The sequence below is a fragment of the Odontesthes bonariensis genome, chromosome 4 (assembly GCF_027942865.1).
Source record: "Odontesthes bonariensis isolate fOdoBon6 chromosome 4, fOdoBon6.hap1, whole genome shotgun sequence".
Classification (NCBI taxonomy): domain Eukaryota; kingdom Metazoa; phylum Chordata; class Actinopteri; order Atheriniformes; family Atherinopsidae; genus Odontesthes; species Odontesthes bonariensis.
Window position 1 is genome coordinate 38,477,186 of NC_134509.1, and position 18,665 is coordinate 38,495,850.

The 18,665-nt window shown below is 39.1% G+C and overlaps 1 protein-coding gene across 1 annotated transcript; it reads left to right on the forward strand.

Annotated features, from left to right (window-relative positions):
• The first annotated feature begins 116 nt into the window (after nt 1–116).
• Nucleotides 117–15,867, forward strand: LOC142379066 (uncharacterized). Its single transcript, XM_075464149.1, has 5 exons — nt 117–234; nt 6,043–6,081; nt 6,176–6,293; nt 6,867–7,036; nt 7,192–15,867. Exons 2-5 carry the CDS (start codon nt 6,079–6,081, stop codon nt 15,328–15,330), a joined length of 8,430 nt encoding a protein of 2,809 aa, XP_075320264.1. The 5' UTR covers nt 117–234; nt 6,043–6,078; the 3' UTR covers nt 15,331–15,867.
• Nucleotides 15,868–18,665: the final 2,798 nt, after the last annotated feature.

The window sequence follows — 18,665 nt, forward strand, 5'->3', positions numbered from 1 at the left end:
GTGGTAGTCAGGGTGTGTTTGTATGAGGGCGTATGATGTGAACTTGCGTGTTTGTGTTCGAAGGTAACAGAGCGTTTTTGAAGTGGAACCTGTTTGTCTGCTTCAGGTTGAGTCTTCATCCCCAGATCAGCGCTCGTCTCCTCACTGACAGCCTGCAGACTGAGGACTGAGGATACAACTTCAGCCACACAGAAGGCAGGTGCCACCTGAAACAGCCGCCTAATGGATCCTAAGGTCAGCTTGATTTCTTTCATTCATTTTCAGTGGTGTTTCTTCCTGTGCAGGATTTGAGTGACTCTTGTCCTCAGTTCAGGTTTTAAGTTGGCCACATGCAAGTAGTTTCTGCCAAACCGGCACCTGCGACCAGGAAATATCTGCTGCTTTTACAGGTGTTTCAAACCGCTCTTAGCATGTTCTATTCCACCAACATGCAATATCTTTCATCGAGTAGTGGAAATGCGTCATCTGTTGACAGATTTAGTTTTAAGGGAAATGCCTTTTACATGGTTCTGCACCTTGCTGCTTGTGCATCTGTCTTTTTGTGACAGTGAAGTGAAACTGTTGCACTCTGGCTCACCTGTGGGATGTTTCATGGGAACTTTTTAAGTAGTAATCAGAAGCTTTCTTTGCTCACATGTTGCTTGGAGCTGTTTGTTGATCTGACTGATGACATGTACATTCAAGGAATTTGCGATTCCAGATCACCAAATTTTAAAATCCTAATCTTAAAACTGCACTTTTTTTATTATTTGAGGACATTTGTCATATGCAAGCTTATACTGTATTTAAAGTTTGGATTAATTAACTATCATCTGTATATATATTTCTAGTTAATTTGGTTAAATTATCTGTGATTACAAAACTCTCATATGTTTGTTTACAGTTAAGTCAAATTTTTAGATCTGACCAAGTTCTGCTCTAGCTCAACATCATATATTCCAAATGATATATTTAGTTTTTACTTTGATTCAAAGTGAATTATGTGAAAGTTTGAGGTTTCTTGATAGATATCAGACTGATATTAGGAAAGTACAGAAATATGTATTGTTGTTTTAATTTAGCTGTTATGATGACACACTGTATGTTTGGTTGCACACTGAAGCGGGATGCTGTGTAAATGATGCAAACATTGAATGCATATTTATTAATTTTGCCCATACACATGTGGTTGTATGTAACTGTTAACTCATAAAAGAGTTTTGATCATGCCTGTATTTTGTGTGGAATTATAGATATTGCAGTTAGCTGATGATGAAAGTGAAAGAACAGCGTCTTTCATTCAGCTCATCTCGGCACTTCATTTCATGTGATCTTTAAAGGACATGATGTGCCTGAACACTCAGGAGGCTTGTCAATGTGCTGCCAGGACGTCTGTATTAGAAAGCAGTGGGTGTGGTTACATTGACTTTGTTAGCTTACAAAAAGGAAACACCACAAAACAGAGCACTTGTTCAAAACACTCTCGATAAACCTGTTTCTGACTTCTCACAATAATGACTCAGCAGCCCGGGGCCAGGGCCGTAACCAGGATTTTTCAAATACCGAGGTCAAATATTGCGATAAATCTTATTTGACAAAAAAAACATCCTAATATGTTGACTTTTTAAAATACAGTGTGGAAATGTGAATAAACAGAGGTAAATCACAAGCCCATCAAGGAGGTGAATATGTAGGGGAACAAGTTTATTATAACAATGTGATCACAAAAGTAGAGTATTTGAGTGAGTGAGTGAGACTCAGTTCTTCCCCTTTCTTCCTCTACTGACTCTCTCTCTTCAACTCCCTCATTCTCATCCTCTCCTGTGTCATCTGTTTTAAAATATCATCATCATCACCATTAATATTATTGTTATTAATATTACATTATTATTATTATTACTATTGTCACCATCATCACCATGCATGTGCATGACCCACTAAAAAGTCAAATGAATGAGTTGGGTTATTGGTCTAACCGATGTGCAAAATTTTAGACACCATTTGCAATAAAATCCAAATGGTTCATTAGGAAAAATGCAATCATTTTACCTAAGTAACTGGTTGAATCCACCCACTAAATTAACATCGTAGAATGTGCCAAACAGACCACAAGATGTTGGCTGTATTTTAGATGTATAGTCTCAATTCAATCCATTCACTCAACACAGAGAAGACAGAGGTATCATGCTGGGCCTGACAACTAGCTAAATGCTGGTAAAACTTGGCTTCATAATGCACCATGAGCAGCACAACTAACCTCAAGATTGTGTCATATGAGAGAGTACACGGGGTATTTCATTCTGTTATTTTGCCCCGTGTGCATCATCAATTGTTTTAAGTAAAATGAAAAATATAAGTTTCTGACCCAGTTTCTATTAGTCTGCTTTATTTACATGTAGGAAGCCATATAGCACTGAACAAAACTGTAGCTAGTGAGGCTGAATGAGCCACAGTTGGCACAAAACTGTCAAGCCCTGATTAAAAAAAAAAAAAGTTAGCTTAAAGGGACACTATGTAATTTCTTCCCCCATCTAGTGGTGCAATTTTATTTTGCAAAGTTGAATGAATTTGCTCTCTAGCGCCTCACGTTTTCAAATGTGCGCTGCAACTTCTTGAACTACGGCAAGCGGAATGTGTCAAGATTCAAGAAGCTATAGCTTCAGACTCAAGGTCCATACAAACAAAAAGAAATCAAGACACACAGTACAAAGGATTATATAACACACATACAACAACACTATGAATACAGATGACAGATAACATGTCAGATAACATAACATCTCCTTTGGTGTGCAAGCAATGCAATAGGGCTCGGGCACACGCGTTGCATTCTGGGATATGGTCGCCATATTGGAGGCTCAATCTCGTAAACAAACCCTGAGGCAAGACGGAGATCAAGGACCAAACAGTGAGAGAAAAGTGAGAGAAAAGCATGTTAAAATCGAAGAAAGGATGTGGGATATACCGGGATACATTACAGAAGGAAGCCAGAGATCGGTACATACAGAAGATTGGCGTTATAAACGGACTGGACCCTTATGAAATACCGAGCAAGGAATGGATTGTCGACGAAGATTTACTGCCTAAGTTCACCCTTTCGGACATAATTGCGTATATAGTATGTGGTGTCAGTGCTTATACTTTGCAACAGTTTCAATTATAATGACACTTTACACTTTTGTCATGTTACTCTACTTGTAAATAAATAATGAAACACACACACTTGGCTGTATCTCAAAGCATATTTATTTCAGACGACTTCAACTTTGCACAACACTCCTGCTCATGGTGGTCAGAGTACAACATACAGACACAATCTTGTCAAAGAATGTTTTGTCTTCACCTTCGCATGGCAAAACTATGTTGATAGGTACTTTTGCTGACAAAAAGGTGTATTGTTTCTGACAGTTCCAATCGCCCTTTCCATGTGAATTTGGAGATGGGCAATTTTCCTTGTATTTTCCACATTAAATTAAGATTAAGATCAGATTTATTGTCATGTATACATGCATACACACGAAATTTGTCCTCCGCTTTTAACCCATTGAGACATCCCTTGCTTCCAACTGACAGTGTCCTCTTGTGAAGGCGGGGATCTTTACCTCAGCACACAAAAGTCTGTAACTTACCAGAATGAAAATGCAGAGAACACACTCTCATCGACACCGGGATTGAGTGGAAAGTTATGCTTGGTCGTCTTACAGCAGCGATCCATGCTAGTCGACGACGCTTTGTTATCTCGGACACTTGGTCTCCGTGGGTGCGCCTCCAAGCAGGAAACCGGTAAAAAGATAAACCATTTACGATTTCCCCCCCATTCCTATCACAGCTTACGCTATTGCACCCCACGACACAGCAACGTGCGACCATAGTGGCAAAGACAATAAGTAAAATAGATAAACCAACGAAGAAAGTTCCGAGACCAGGCGGGAGTACGTCTGCGCGCAGTGGAAAACAATGTAAACAAAACAGTTCTGAGCCTCCAGTATGGCCGCCGCTCACGTAGTGACGTCACGTGCCCGAGCCCTATTAGTCATATTCCGGGAGTTACCGGAAGTGACGTTGACGCAGCGTTAGCATTAGCCTGTGTTAGCAATAGGAGCATTAGCGGCGGTAAATAAACTCCCGGTAAACTTACAAACTTTCTAATGCCTCGTTTTGTGAGGTAAGAGCCTATGTGTACTACAGCAGAAGTTTGGTAACAATCAATGCATTATTAGTGGGATCATTTACGAGATAAAATCTATTTAGCATTTTTTTTTTTTTTTAAACTTTATTAGTAAATCAACAAAATAACAGTTTACAAATGTGAGCATAACGCCAAAAAGAAGATATCCAGGGGGAGCATAGGAATAATAATAAAAAGAAGAAGATGATGCACTTACAAAAAGAAAGCTAATGAACACAAAGACATATGTGCCAAGGAATAAAATCTATTTAGCATTAGCGGCTGTAATAAGCCATTTGGCGGAAATGACGTCACAATGACGTCATTTCTGCTTGTAGGCCTGGTGGGGAAATCGCGATTCGAAGTGCTTTATGTCCCTCTCGGCACTTCGTCATTTTTCATAGAGCGGAAGGACATGGCAGCCTCCATAGAGCTTACCTGCTCTATGTAGATACAGACAAGTTATTCTTCACTCAGGAGGATAAGTGAGATTTTTGACAGAGATCATTTTACACCAATGAGAACTAACTTATGAATGAATATGTTGATTTGAGCTAATAAATGACTTAATTTATTACATAGTGTCCCTTTAACAGCCCAAGCCGTGTCACGATTCCCAATAATTTCATTACAGGTCGCTACTTTTTTGGGGGGAAAATCGAATTGAGAGAGAGATTTGTGTGCAGTGTGTTTGTGCCGACTGGAAAACGAAATCCTAACCAAGGGGCTTTGTGACTGTTGCTTGAAATGCTGAGGACAATGATCTAGCATCTTCCTATTCCTAGCCGCGCTTTGAACGCATATGAACATTATGAACTGTCACTCATTCTCACTGGCGATTGGCGAAATGAACTCACCTCCTTCTCTCTTTCTTTTCCCCTGGCCAGTTGGCTTTCTAAAGCTGAGTTTAGTTTGTTTAGTAGATTTCTTCATCTTGCTTCCATTTCCCAGCTGACTTTCGCGTCGAAGCTGTGTAATATGATAAACATGTTTCCAATGGCAGGTGGCGTAAAAAAGAAAAAAAAGTCGGGTGGCGTTTTTCCGCTCAGTTTTAAAATATAACGTGATGATAAAGGGATTATGTGGACTTTATTTTCAGAAAAACAAATGAGAATGCATGCTGATCTTTCCACCAATCAAAGTCAGAACGATTTTCATCTTATATTAATTTGACATTTCTCTGAATAAAAAAAATTAAAAATTAAAAAAATTAAAAAAACACCGGGGAAAATACCGAGGTCATGACCTGTGTGTCCTCAATGCTGGTTACGGCACTGCCCGGGGCTGCAGCTTAAATACCTGGGCAATGTGCCCGCTCACTTCCCTTTCTGTTACTCTTCCAGATGCGTACTGTACTGGAAAAATAACGTACTCTTCCTGAGGATTTTATATTGCTCTTGTGCAACACAAGACATTTAGTCATTTAGCAAATACATTTATCTAAAGTAACTAACAAGTAAGGAAACAACATTCAAGCGTCCGTGTGTAAGAAACCCTGATCTATACATTAGGTGCAAAATCAGTTTGAATCTATATTTAAATGCCAGAGTATAAGTGAGTCCAGGTTAGATGTGTTAAGCTGTTAGATGTGCTCTTGAGATTCATCTTTAGTGATTTCCTTTCTTGGAAATGAACTAAAAAAGAAAGAATAATTTGCAGCTCCTTTGATCTTTCCTCCTTGTCTATAAAATAATTTTAATTGATGTTAATTTCAAAATGTGGTTTTAAATGATTACCTTTTCCATTGTAACCTGTTGTGTGAATACCCTTTTAATCCCCCTTTCCAAGTGTTTAAGCGTTTGAGGGTTTTACTTAAGTTCTGTGTGTTTTATGTGTTGCAACTGCTATTTAGAGTGTCAGAGTCCATTCAATGACTGTTTTATTTTCTCCTTTAGGCTTTGTGAGAGATACACAAATCACCAACAGAAATAATGGTATGACGCATTGAAACACATTGATGTTCAAATTTAGTTTTCCTGTAGATAAGTGCTTCTTTAGTAAACAGTTCCTGAAATATTTTGTATGCAGCCTACACACCGCAGGGGAAGGAGCCTCTCTGAGGCCTTGACCCTGGAGCAATCAGAAGAGGGGGGGCTGGTCATTTCCAGTCTCAGCAGTGCATCACACAACCAGGGCTTGAAGGAAGGTATGAGCTCTGATTTCCTACTTGAAGCTTTTTTCATTTAGTGTTTGGCTGTTTTACAAATATTAAAAAACAAAAAAACAAACAAACCAGTCAACATCGTCTTAGCTCATAGATTTAAGTACCTGTTTGCCACAAGAGCACACCGTTGATTTGAAGGAACCTTTGTACACTTAATTCAAACCAAGCCTGTTCTAATGCAAAGCTTTTCACAACATTAGTATTTTTTACATTGAGCCTTCTGATCAGTTTTGAGCTGTGCTGTTGTATTTTCTAAAGTATTTCTTATTTGATTTCATTATCTTATTGACTAATTTCCAGATCACAAAACTGACAGATTGTGGTCAAAACATTGCAAAGTAGTTTTTGAGAATTAGAATTTCTTTTTGTGATTCCTCCATACACACACACCCACACACAGCAGTGTTGTCTGCTGCTCTGTCATCATCATGTCCAATTTAGGATGTTTATATCTATAGCTAGCCTTAAAGGATATACAGTATTTTTTATGGGATTTTATGGGATTGTCTGTAACAAATTACCGTGTTACTTAAATTCTTGATTTGTCGTTTTCAGGGGATGAAATTTTGGGAGCAACAATACATTTTGACCAACTATCAAAGGAGGAAGTGTTAAAAGTATTAAAGTTGATGGAGCCATTTGATGACAAAATCCATGTCCTCACTCGAAACAGCCTGAGCAAGAGCCTTGGTGATTTGGATCAGTGTGCCAGGAGTCCTGAAACAGTAGGTGTAACACAGATATTATCAACTGAAACATGAGTAAAATAACGTTTTTTTTTTTTTTGTTTTTTATTGTTTTGTTCAACAGTGACCCAAACTGATTGAAATGTTCTGATTTCTCTTGAAATAACATTCCAATCGCTGACTTGTATTTCCAGATGCTGAAGGATTCCTACAGCAAACTCTACAATGGAAAAATAAAAAAGTTCATGAGGGATGACTTATCTGGTGCTGATGAGGGCTGTGTGAATGGGGAGATAACTGGCAAGCCAACAGTATCCGCCTCATCCAAGGTCAACCTAAAACAGGACATGGGGTTGCCTCGCCTTGGAGTTGACTTTGGACTTTTGAAACCTAAGACTCTGGGCACAGATGCTAATGCCGATTCCCATTCTGATGCTGAAGAATCAAAAGATGGCAGTAATCTGAACTTTCCACCACTGGGTCTTGGTTTGAATGGCATTACTCAAAGTGATGCACAGGTGCCAAGACTAAAACTTGAAGCTCGAGACCCACAGTTAAACGCTCCAGACTTCCATCTCTCTGATGATGATCCAAATGTCAATGCTGCTGTTGGTAGTCACCTGCCAAATACAGACAGTGCTTTGGCTAACTTGGCTATGACAAATCTTGAAAGAGCTCCACAAATGGGTTTGGACTTAAAAGCTTCAGATGTTTCTTCCCCTAAAATGGAGATGGACCTGAACAGGGAAATTATCACTGATCCATCTTTTAATGCTGGTGTCCCAAAATTAGACATTGAAGGAATAAACCCAGAATTCAAAATGCCAAAATTTAAACTGCCATACCTTGCCCTCTCTGGACCACCTATTAGTAACCCAGAATGTAATGTTAAGACACCAGAAATAGAAACCACAGAAATTCCCTTGGGTAAACTCAGTCTCAAACATTCCAAGAGACCAAAAAACCCAGATCTTAATCTGGATGATCCTTCCAGTTTTGATGGAGCGTCCAAGTTTGGGTTGTCTGTGAAACTGCCTGAAAAATCAGGTTTTAATCTATCACAAGTTGGTGTAAATGGAACAGACATTGACATGCCTTTAGACACTGACATCAAAGAGCCTCTTAAGAAACCAAAGACTGATTTTAAATCTGCAGGTTTAGATGTGGATGCTCCGTCTGGTACAGTCTCATTGCCCAAATATGGGCTCTCTGGCAAAGGTAAAAGTGATGTTAAAACACCTGACCTAAGTCTCAAAACACCAAAGTCAATAAGTGGCATTTCTGCATCCGATATGAGTATACCTAAAGCTGACCAAAAAGGAATGCATCTGGCCATTGACACTCAATCAGTTGACATTAAAGGTCAATCTGGAAAATACAAGGCTCCGAAGTTTACAATGCCCAAGTTTGATTTGCCAGACATTCAAGTTTCAGTTTTAGATGGTGACTTGGTTGAGGGTGAGCTTAAGACCCCAGACTTTGACTTTTCAAAACCTAAATTTAAAGGGACCATTGGTTCAGCAGATTTGAATATGCCTGGTATAGGCCTTCAAAAGCCCAAACAAGATCTCTCTGGCCCTGATGCTAACTTTGATATGCTGTCAGGTAAATTCAAAGTGCCGGAAATGAAGAAACCAAATGTCGACTTGAAAGTTCCTGACATGCATATTGATGAGTCCTCAAGCAAATTTAAAATGCCCAAGTTTAGTTTTTCGAGCACATTGCCAAAGGAACCAAATTTGGACATGAACACAAATATAAATTCACCACATCTAAGTCTCAAAACATCAAAGATAAAGGGTGGCATTGATGCCCCTAACTTGGACTCACCAAATATGGACTTTAAGTCCCCAAAGATAGACGTAAACACTCCAGATGTCAACTTAGACATGCCGTCAGGCAAACTGAAAATGCCAGAACTTCATGCCCCAGACTGGGATCTGAATGCTCCTTCAAGTAAGTTGAAAATGCCTAAATTCAGTCTTTCAGGTACGTTGCCAAAAAGACCAGATGTAGACCTAAATGCAGATCTGAAGTCCACAGATTTTAGCCTGAAAGCTCCAAAGATGAAGGGTGGAATGAATGCCCCTGATTTGGACTTCCCTAACATGCACCTTAAAGATCCTAAGTTAGATGTGAGCACTCCAGATCTCAACATTGGTTCACCAAAAACAAAGCTGAAATTTCCCAAACTGAAAATGCCCAAATTTGGCCTCCCAAATCTTAAAGGACCTGAAATTGATGCCAACTTTGATGGCCCTGGAATAAATGTAAATGCACCTGATGTCAACTTCAAAGGCACAAAAGCTGATCTAGATCTAGATATTTCTGGCCAATCTGGGAAATTTAAAAAGCCTAACTTGAACCTACCTGACTTGGGGCTATCTGGCCCAAAGTTACATGGCCCTAACTTGGACCTAACGCCACCTGACTTTGATATCTCTGGTTCAAATCTCAGTGGTGCAATAAATGCACCAGACATGAATATGCCCAAAGTTGACTTTAAAACCCCCAAACTGGACCTTAATACTCCAGATGTCAACTTAGACATGCCGTCAGGCAAACTGAAAATGCCAGAACTTCATGCCCCAGACTGGGATCTGAATGCTCCTTCAAGTAAGTTGAAAATGCCTAAATTCAGTCTTTCAGGTATGTTGCCAAAAAGACCAGATGTGGACCTAAATGCAGATCTGAAGTCCACAGATTTTAGCCTGAAAGCTCCAAAGATGAAGGGTGGAATGAATGCCCCTGATTTGGACTTCCCTAACATGCACCTTAAAGATCCTAAGTTAGATGTGAGCACTCCAGATCTCAACATTGGTTCACCAAAAACAAAGCTGAAATTTCCCAAACTGAAAATGCCCAAATTTGGCCTCCCAAATCTTAAAGGACCTGAAATTGATGCCAACTTTGATGGCCCTGGAATAAATGTAAATGCACCTGATGTCAACTTCAAAGGCACAAAAGCTGATCTAGATCTAGATATTTCTGGCCAATCTGGGAAATTTAAAAAGCCTAACTTGAACCTACCTGACTTGGGGCTATCTGGCCCAAAGTTACATGGCCCTAACTTGGACCTAACGCCACCTGACTTTGATATCTCTGGTTCAAATCTCAGTGGTGCAATAAATGCACCAGACATGAATATGCCCAAAGTTGACTTTAAAACCCCCAAACTGGACCTTAATACTCCAGATGTCAACTTAGACATGCCGTCAGGCAAACTGAAAATGCCAGAACTTCATGCCCCAGACTGGGATCTGAATGCTCCTTCAAGTAAGTTGAAAATGCCTAAATTCAGTCTTTCAGGTACGTTGCCAAAAAGACCAGATGTGGACCTAAATGCAGATCTGAAGTCCACAGATTTTAGCCTGAAAGCTCCAAAGATGAAGGGTGGAATGAATGCCCCTGATTTGGACTTCCCTAACATGCACCTTAAAGATCCTAAGTTAGATGTGAGCACTCCAGATCTCAACATTGGTTCACCAAAAACAAAGCTGAAATTTCCCAAACTGAAAATGCCCAAATTTGGCCTCCCAAATCTTAAAGGACCTGAAATTGATGCCAACTTTGATGGCCCTGGAATAAATGTAAATGCACCTGATGTCAACTTCAAAGGCACAAAAGCTGATCTAGATCTAGATATTTCTGGCCAATCTGGGAAATTTAAAAAGCCTAACTTGAACCTACCTGACTTGGGGCTATCTGGCCCAAAGTTACATGGCCCTAACTTGGACCTAACCCCACCTGACTTTGATATCTCTGGTTCAAATCTCAGTGGTGCAATAAATGCACCAGACATGAATATGCCTAAAGTTGACTTTAAAACTCGCAAACTGGACCTTAATACTCCAGATGTCAACTTAGACATGCCGTCAGGCAAACTGAAAATGCCAGAACTTCATGCCCCAGACTGGGATCTGAATGCTCCTTCAAGTAAGTTGAAAATGCCTAAATTCAGTCTTTCAGGTACGTTGCCAAAAAGACCAGATGTGGACCTAAATGCAGATCTGAAGTCCACAGATTTTAGCCTGAAAGCTCCAAAGATGAAGGGTGGAATGAATGCCCCTGATTTGGACTTCCCTAACATGCACCTTAAAGATCCTAAGTTAGATGTGAGCACTCCAGATCTCAACATTGGTTCACCAAAAACAAAGCTGAAATTTCCCAAACTGAAAATGCCCAAATTTGGCCTCCCAAATCTTAAAGGACCTGAAATTGATGCCAACTTTGATGGCCCTGGAATAAATGTAAATGCACCTGATGTCAACTTCAAAGGCACAAAAGCTGATCTAGATCTAGATATTTCTGGCCAATCTGGGAAATTTAAAAAGCCTAACTTGAACCTACCTGACTTGGGGCTATCTGGCCCAAAGTTACATGGCCCTAACTTGGACCTAACCCCACCTGACTTTGATATCTCTGGTTCAAATCTCAGTGGTGCAATAAATGCACCAGACATGAATATGCCTAAAGTTGACTTTAAAACTCGCAAACTGGACCTTAATACTCCAGATGTCAACTTAGACATGCCGTCAGGCAAACTGAAAATGCCAGAACTTCATGCCCCAGACTGGGATCTGAATGCTCCTTCAAGTAAGTTGAAAATGCCTAAATTCAGTCTTTCAGGTACGTTGCCAAAAAGACCAGATGTGGACCTAAATGCAGATCTGAAGTCCACAGATTTTAGCCTGAAAGCTCCAAAGATGAAGGGTGGAATGAATGCCCCTGATTTGGACTTCCCTAACATGCACCTTAAAGATCCTAAGTTAGATGTGAGCACTCCAGATCTCAACATTGGTTCACCAAAAACAAAGCTGAAATTTCCCAAACTGAAAATGCCCAAATTTGGCCTCCCAAATCTTAAAGGACCTGAAATTGATGCCAACTTTGATGGCCCTGGAATAAATGTAAATGCACCTGATGTCAACTTCAAAGGCACAAAAGCTGATCTAGATCTAGATATTTCTGGCCAATCTGGGAAATTTAAAAAGCCTAACTTGAACCTACCTGACTTGGGGCTATCTGGCCCAAAGTTACATGGCCCTAACTTGGACCTAACGCCACCTGACTTTGATATCTCTGGTTCAAATCTCAGTGGTGCAATAAATGCACCAGACATGAATATGCCCAAAGTTGACTTTAAAACCCCCAAACTGGACCTTAATACTCCAGATGTCAACTTAGACATGCCGTCAGGCAAACTGAAAATGCCAGAACTTCATGCCCCAGACTGGGATCTGAATGCTCCTTCAAGTAAGTTGAAAATGAATAAATTCAGTCTTTCAGGTACGTTGCCAAAAAGACCAGATGTGGACCTAAATGCAGATCTGAAGTCCACAGATTTTAGCCTGAAAGCTCCAAAGATGAAGGGTGGAATGAATGCCCCTGATTTGGACTTCCCTAACATGCACCTTAAAGATCCTAAGTTAGATGTGAGCACTCCAGATCTCAACATTGGTTCACCAAAAACAAAGCTGAAATTTCCCAAACTGAAAATGCCCAAATTTGGCCTCCCAAATCTTAAAGGACCTGAAATTGATGCCAACTTTGATGGCCCTGGAATAAATGTAAATGCACCTGATGTCAACTTCAAAGGCACAAAAGCTGATCTAGATCTAGATATTTCTGGCCAATCTGGGAAATTTAAAAAGCCTAACTTGAACCTACCTGACTTGGGGCTATCTGGCCCAAAGTTACATGGCCCTAACTTGGACCTAACCCCACCTGACTTTGATATCTCTGGTTCAAATCTCAGTGGTGCAATAAATGCACCAGACATGAATATGCCTAAAGTTGACTTTAAAACTCGCAAACTGGACCTTAATACTCCAGATGTCAACTTAGACATGCCGTCAGGCAAACTGAAAATGCCAGAACTTCATGCCCCAGACTGGGATCTGAATGCTCCTTCAAGTAAGTTGAAAATGCCTAAATTCAGTCTTTCAGGTACGTTGCCAAAAAGACCAGATGTGGACCTAAATGCAGATCTGAAGTCCACAGATTTTAGCCTGAAAGCTCCAAAGATGAAGGGTGGAATGAATGCCCCTGATTTGGACTTCCCTAACATGCACCTTAAAGATCCTAAGTTAGATATGAGCACTCCAGATGTCAACACTGGCTTTCCTAAAGCAAAATTCAAAATGCCTAAATTCAAGATGCCCAAGATTAGTCTTCCAAGCCTAAAAGGGCCTGATATTGATGCCAACTTTGATGGCCCAAAAACTGATTTGAATATTTCTGGCCAATCTGGGAAATTTAAAAATCCTAACTTCAACCTACCTGACTTGGGGTTCTCTGGTCCAAAGATAGATGGCCCTAACCTGGACCTAACTCCACCTGAGTTAGACATATCGAGTCCCAATCTTGGTGCTGGAATAAACGTGCCAGACATAAATATGCCAAAGACTGATCTAAAAAGCCCCAAAATGGGCCTCGAAACCCCAAACCTCAACTCTGATATGCCATCTGCCGAACTAAAAATGCCAACATTGGCAAGACCAAAGACAGAGCTTCATGGTCCAGACTGGGATGTAAGTGCACCCTCAAGCAAATTGAAATGGCCTAAATTAACCTTTTCAAGCACATTGCCAAACATGGACCTTAAAGCTCCAAAGTTAGATGTTAACACTCCAGATGTCAGCATTGGCTCACCAAAAGTGAAACTGAAAATGCCTAAAATGAATCTACCGAACAAAAAAGGACCTGAACTTAATGGCAATTTTGATGGGCCAGACGCTGACATCAGTGTGCCAAATAGCAACCTAAAAAGCTCAAAAACTGGCTTTGAAGTTCCAAATATTGATTTTGGCAGCTCATCAGGGAAATCTAAAATGCCAAATTTGAAAATGCCAAATGTAGGGTTTTCTGGTCCAAAGTTACATGGCCCAGACCTTAACTTCAATTCACCAGACCCTGATGTAAAATTTCCAAAAGAATCAGATCTGAAATTAAAGTCAAACCTAAAAGCTCCAGATATGAATCCCAGTCTTCCAAAGATGAAAGGTGGATTTGATTGCCCCAGTGTGGGTTTACCAAATATGGACTTTAAAGACTCTAAAACTGGCTTTGAAGTTCCAGATGTTGATTTTGGCAGCCCAAGGAGGACATTCAAAGTGCCACATTTGAAAATGCCTGATGTAGGATTTTCTGGTGCAGAGTTAGATAGCCCAGACCTTGGTCTTGATTTACCAAATCCTAATATCAAATTACCAAAAGGGTCTAATTTGAAGTTGAATTCAGACCTAAAAGCTCCAGATTTGAATCTCCGAGCTTCACCGAGGCTGAAAGGCCCTGGTGTAAGTATATCAGCTTTGGAGCTACCTGATGCGAGGATCAAGGGTCCAAAGTTAGACAACAGGGCAAAACACCTGGATGTAGGAATCAATGGTGACATTGGACAACCTGACATGAACTTTCCAGGTCCTCAAGTGAAAAGAAATGTTGGTGGTCCAGATGTTGATATGAATATTCCCTCAGTAGACATACATGGTCCTCAAACTGATCTTAATTTGCCTGACAGAAAATACAAATTTCCATCTTTCAAGTTGCCTCAATTTGGAAGCCCAGATATAAATAGTTCTGGGTGTGATATTGACTTTGGTGCATCTCTGAGACCAACAAATCTAGACATTTCTCCTCCAAATGCAAACTTGAATGTGAAATCAGGGGAGCTGAAGGGACATCTTACAAGTGTTCCAAACATGGACGTCAAAATGCCCAAAGCTGCAACATGCAATCCTCAATTGCATCTCAAATCTCCAGATCTTGATATTGATAATCCTTCACTAAAGTTAAAAAAACCTTCCTACAAGAATCGGAGATCAGATATGACAAGCATGAGAATGAAAGCACCTGACCTGGACATAGATCAAGATGCCAGGCTTCATCACACCAATAGAAAGTCACCGAGAACCAAAGTTAGGTCCAGCTATCCTGCTGGGACTGATCCTTTACACCAGCATGTTGATTTCAGTCGTTCAGATCTCAACATTGACGATTTCACAGGAAAAGATTATGTTCTTACAGCCAGAGGTTCATGGGTTGACATTGACACGAGGGACCCCAAAAACAACAGTGGAATGCCAACTGGTAACAAAGTACGCAGTGCGCATGTGCCAAGTTTATCTCGAGATTCAAAAACAAAAGTACCTGGCAACTCAGATGGATACTATGTCACTGTTTTCCCTACTCAAACACAAAATCCCCAAATCCCAAATCGTAAGTTTAACACAGTTGGAGGGTTCAACTTTCGTCCAGGTAATATGGACCTTGAAGTTCCAGGTGAAAATGATGTAAAAGGCTCAACATTCTTTTTCTCCAACCTTGTATAGCCCTCAGAGCACACATGTACATTTCTCTTTTAGTGTTTTTTGTGTAATGACCTTATGTATTCTGTTTCTTTGTATGATTTGCATGAAAAGTGTTTGCCATCTGCCTGATTATTATTGATATGGTTATGTTTTGTAAAATACATACAGTTTTACAGTGTGGCATCTTCATTAGAATGAAGCATTGTTGCACTCGTTTTATAAAGTAATTCAAAACTTTTTTACATTTTGTAACTGCATAGTTAATATTACACAGAAATGTCTGAAAAAAGAGGTTTTTAAAAAAAGTTTTTTTTGTTATTGCAACCCAAAGCTTTCTTTTTACAACTCATGTTGAAACTCTTAAATTTGAGGAAATCTTTGGATTTCTTGGGTATTATTCCAGTTGTTGTATTTATTATCAACCGAACTATAAGATAATCAAGTGTTTAATAATTTGATATACAATTGTTCTGGTTGTTGGACGTTTTATACTTATGTTTATTTGGAATATATATACATGTCTGAGTTAATAAAATGTTTCTGCCCTTTTGATTTTGATCAGTTGTTGCCTCCAATATGTACATAACTATCAATAAAAGCAAGTAAAGAACCATTTACAATGGACACCCAACATTTTATTTTGCTATTACACTGTACTAAAACAAACAAACAAAAGAAAACATTAATTTTCTAACTTATTTGTAACCTGAGTAATGTAGTGTAGGGACCTCAAATAAATAGGTTTCCTTTGAAAGGAAAAAAATTCCATAGCATAAATTTGTTTATGTGAAGCCTGCTTTGTCAACGAATTAAAAGCTGTACAAAAACACATGTGGAATGAATTTCATTCAGATTAACCGGAGAGCGAATAACACATTTGTTCTGTATATATTAAGAGTGCTGTTTTAACATAGACGTATATATGGCTGTGTTTTAACTGATTTTTTAAAAAAAATCTTTATTTATAAACATACAAAAATACAGACAATCTGTATGTAGAAAAAGACAATTGAGTAATAATACAAATACCATACATAAAACAAAATACAAAAATAAATAATATATGTAATTTGAAATAAAAGTAAAATAAATAAACAAATAAGGCATTTCTCTTCATCTTATTTTGCTGTCAGTGAAAGTGACTCTTTAAAGTATAGCAGTGTACGTTCACTTTTTTTGCTTGATTTTAATATGTCTATATAAAAATTCAATTCTTAGGTAAAAATATTAAAGTTAGGCAGGCACTTGGAAAACTTCATCTTGTGGATATGAAATTTACCTATCAGAGGCACGAGGTTTATTAAGAAAAATATTGATTTGTCATTACATTTGAATTTTGAAATAATATCTTTGGGTCTAATCGTGATGGACTGTGTAGTTTTATTGTAGATAGAATTCTCCATGTCCCTCCAAAATGCAGATGATGATGGGCAAACACAAAAAAAACTTTCCTCTGGGAAAAATTCTATTATGTCTCTGTAATACTTTCCTTACATGTTTGTTTGTTCATTTTTTTTATCTGTTATGTCAATCCCTTCGACCTTCAGAGAAAGTGTCATTAACATTAATATTTTGAAGTGACATTTTATTAACTCAATCATGGTATTTTAGACCCAATCCCAACCAGAATGATCAAGCAGGTTTTTCCCGTATTTGACACTTCCATATTGGATTTGATCAATCTGTCTTTGCTGACAGGATATGTACCTCAGATTTTTAAGGATGCTGTAATTAAACCTTTACTTAAAAAACCTACTGAATGATTAGAAAGCACGTAGTGTGTATAGACGTAGACATGCTGTATGAGTGTGTGTGAATGGGTGAATGTGGCATGTAGTGTTAGAAGTGCTTTAAGTGGACAATCAGACTAGAAAAGTGCTATACAAGTACAGTCCATTTACCATTACTCTTGATTCAGAAGTGTTAGCTCATTATCGACCTATATCCAATTTCCGTTTTTTTGTCTAAAGTTCTTGATAAAATAGTTGCAGCTCAACTTTGTGATCATTTCCACAGAAATAATCTGTTTGAAGAGTTTCAGTCAGGATTCAGAGTGCATCATAGCACAGAAACAGCACTGCTGAAAGTTACCAATGATCTGCTCTTAGCCTCTGATAGCGGACTTGTGTCTGTGCTTGTCCTGTTGGATCTCAGTGCTGCATTTGATACGGTCGATCACAGCATTCTATTACAGAGACTTGAACATGTTATTGGGATTAAAGGAACTGCATTAGGCTGGTTTAAGTCATATTTATCTGATAGATTTCAGTTTGTTCTTGTAAATGAAGAATCTTCCTCACACACCAGAGTAAGTCATGGAGTTCCTCAGGGTTCTGTGCTTGGACCGATTCTTTTCACTTTATACATGCTTCCATTAGGTAACATTATTAGACAGCATGGCATACATTTCCATTGCTATACTGATGATACTAAGCTGTATTTATCTATAAAACCAGATGAACCCAATAGGTTGGTCAGAGTACAAGCATGTCTTAAAGACATAAAGACCTGGATGACTCAGAACTGTCTGCTTCTAAATTCAGACAAAACTGAAGTCGTTATCTTTGGACCTGAGCATTTCAGGGAGAAATTGTCTAGTTATATAGTTACTCTAGATGGTATTTCCTTGGCTTCTAGTACTACAGTGAGGAACCTTGGAGTTATTTTTGACCAGAATTTATCATTTGACTCACATATAAAACAGGTTTCTAGGACTGCCTTCTTTCATCTTCGTAATATTGTTAAAATCAGGAACATCTTGTCTCAGAGTGATGCTGAAAAACTGCTCCATGCATTTGTTACTTCAAGATTGGACTACTGTAATTCTTTATTATTGGGCTGTCCCACATATTCTCTGAAAAGCCTTCAGCTGATCCAAAATTCTGCTGCCAGAGTTTTGATGAGAACTAACAGGAGAGATCATATTTCTCCAGTTTTAGCTTCTCTTCATTGGCTCCCTGTTAAATTCAGAATAGAATTTAAGATTCTTCTCCTTACATATAAAGCTCTTAATGACCGAGCTCCATCACATCTTAAAGATCTCATTGTAAGATATTTTCCTAACAGAGCACTTTGTTCCCAAACTGCAGGTTTACTTGTGGCTCCCAGAGTTTCTAAAAGTAGAATGGGAGGCAGAGCCTTCAGTTATCAGGCCCCTCTCTTGTGGAATAAGCTGCCAGTAAATGTCCGGGAAGCAGACACCCTTTCCACTTTTAAGACCAGGCTTAAACTTTCCTTTTTGATAAAGCTTATAGTTAGGGATGGCTCAGGTGATGCTGAAACATCCCATAGTTAAGCTGCTATAGGCCTAGACTGCTGGGGGGCCTCATCTGTCACACCTTTCCTCACTTTACTCT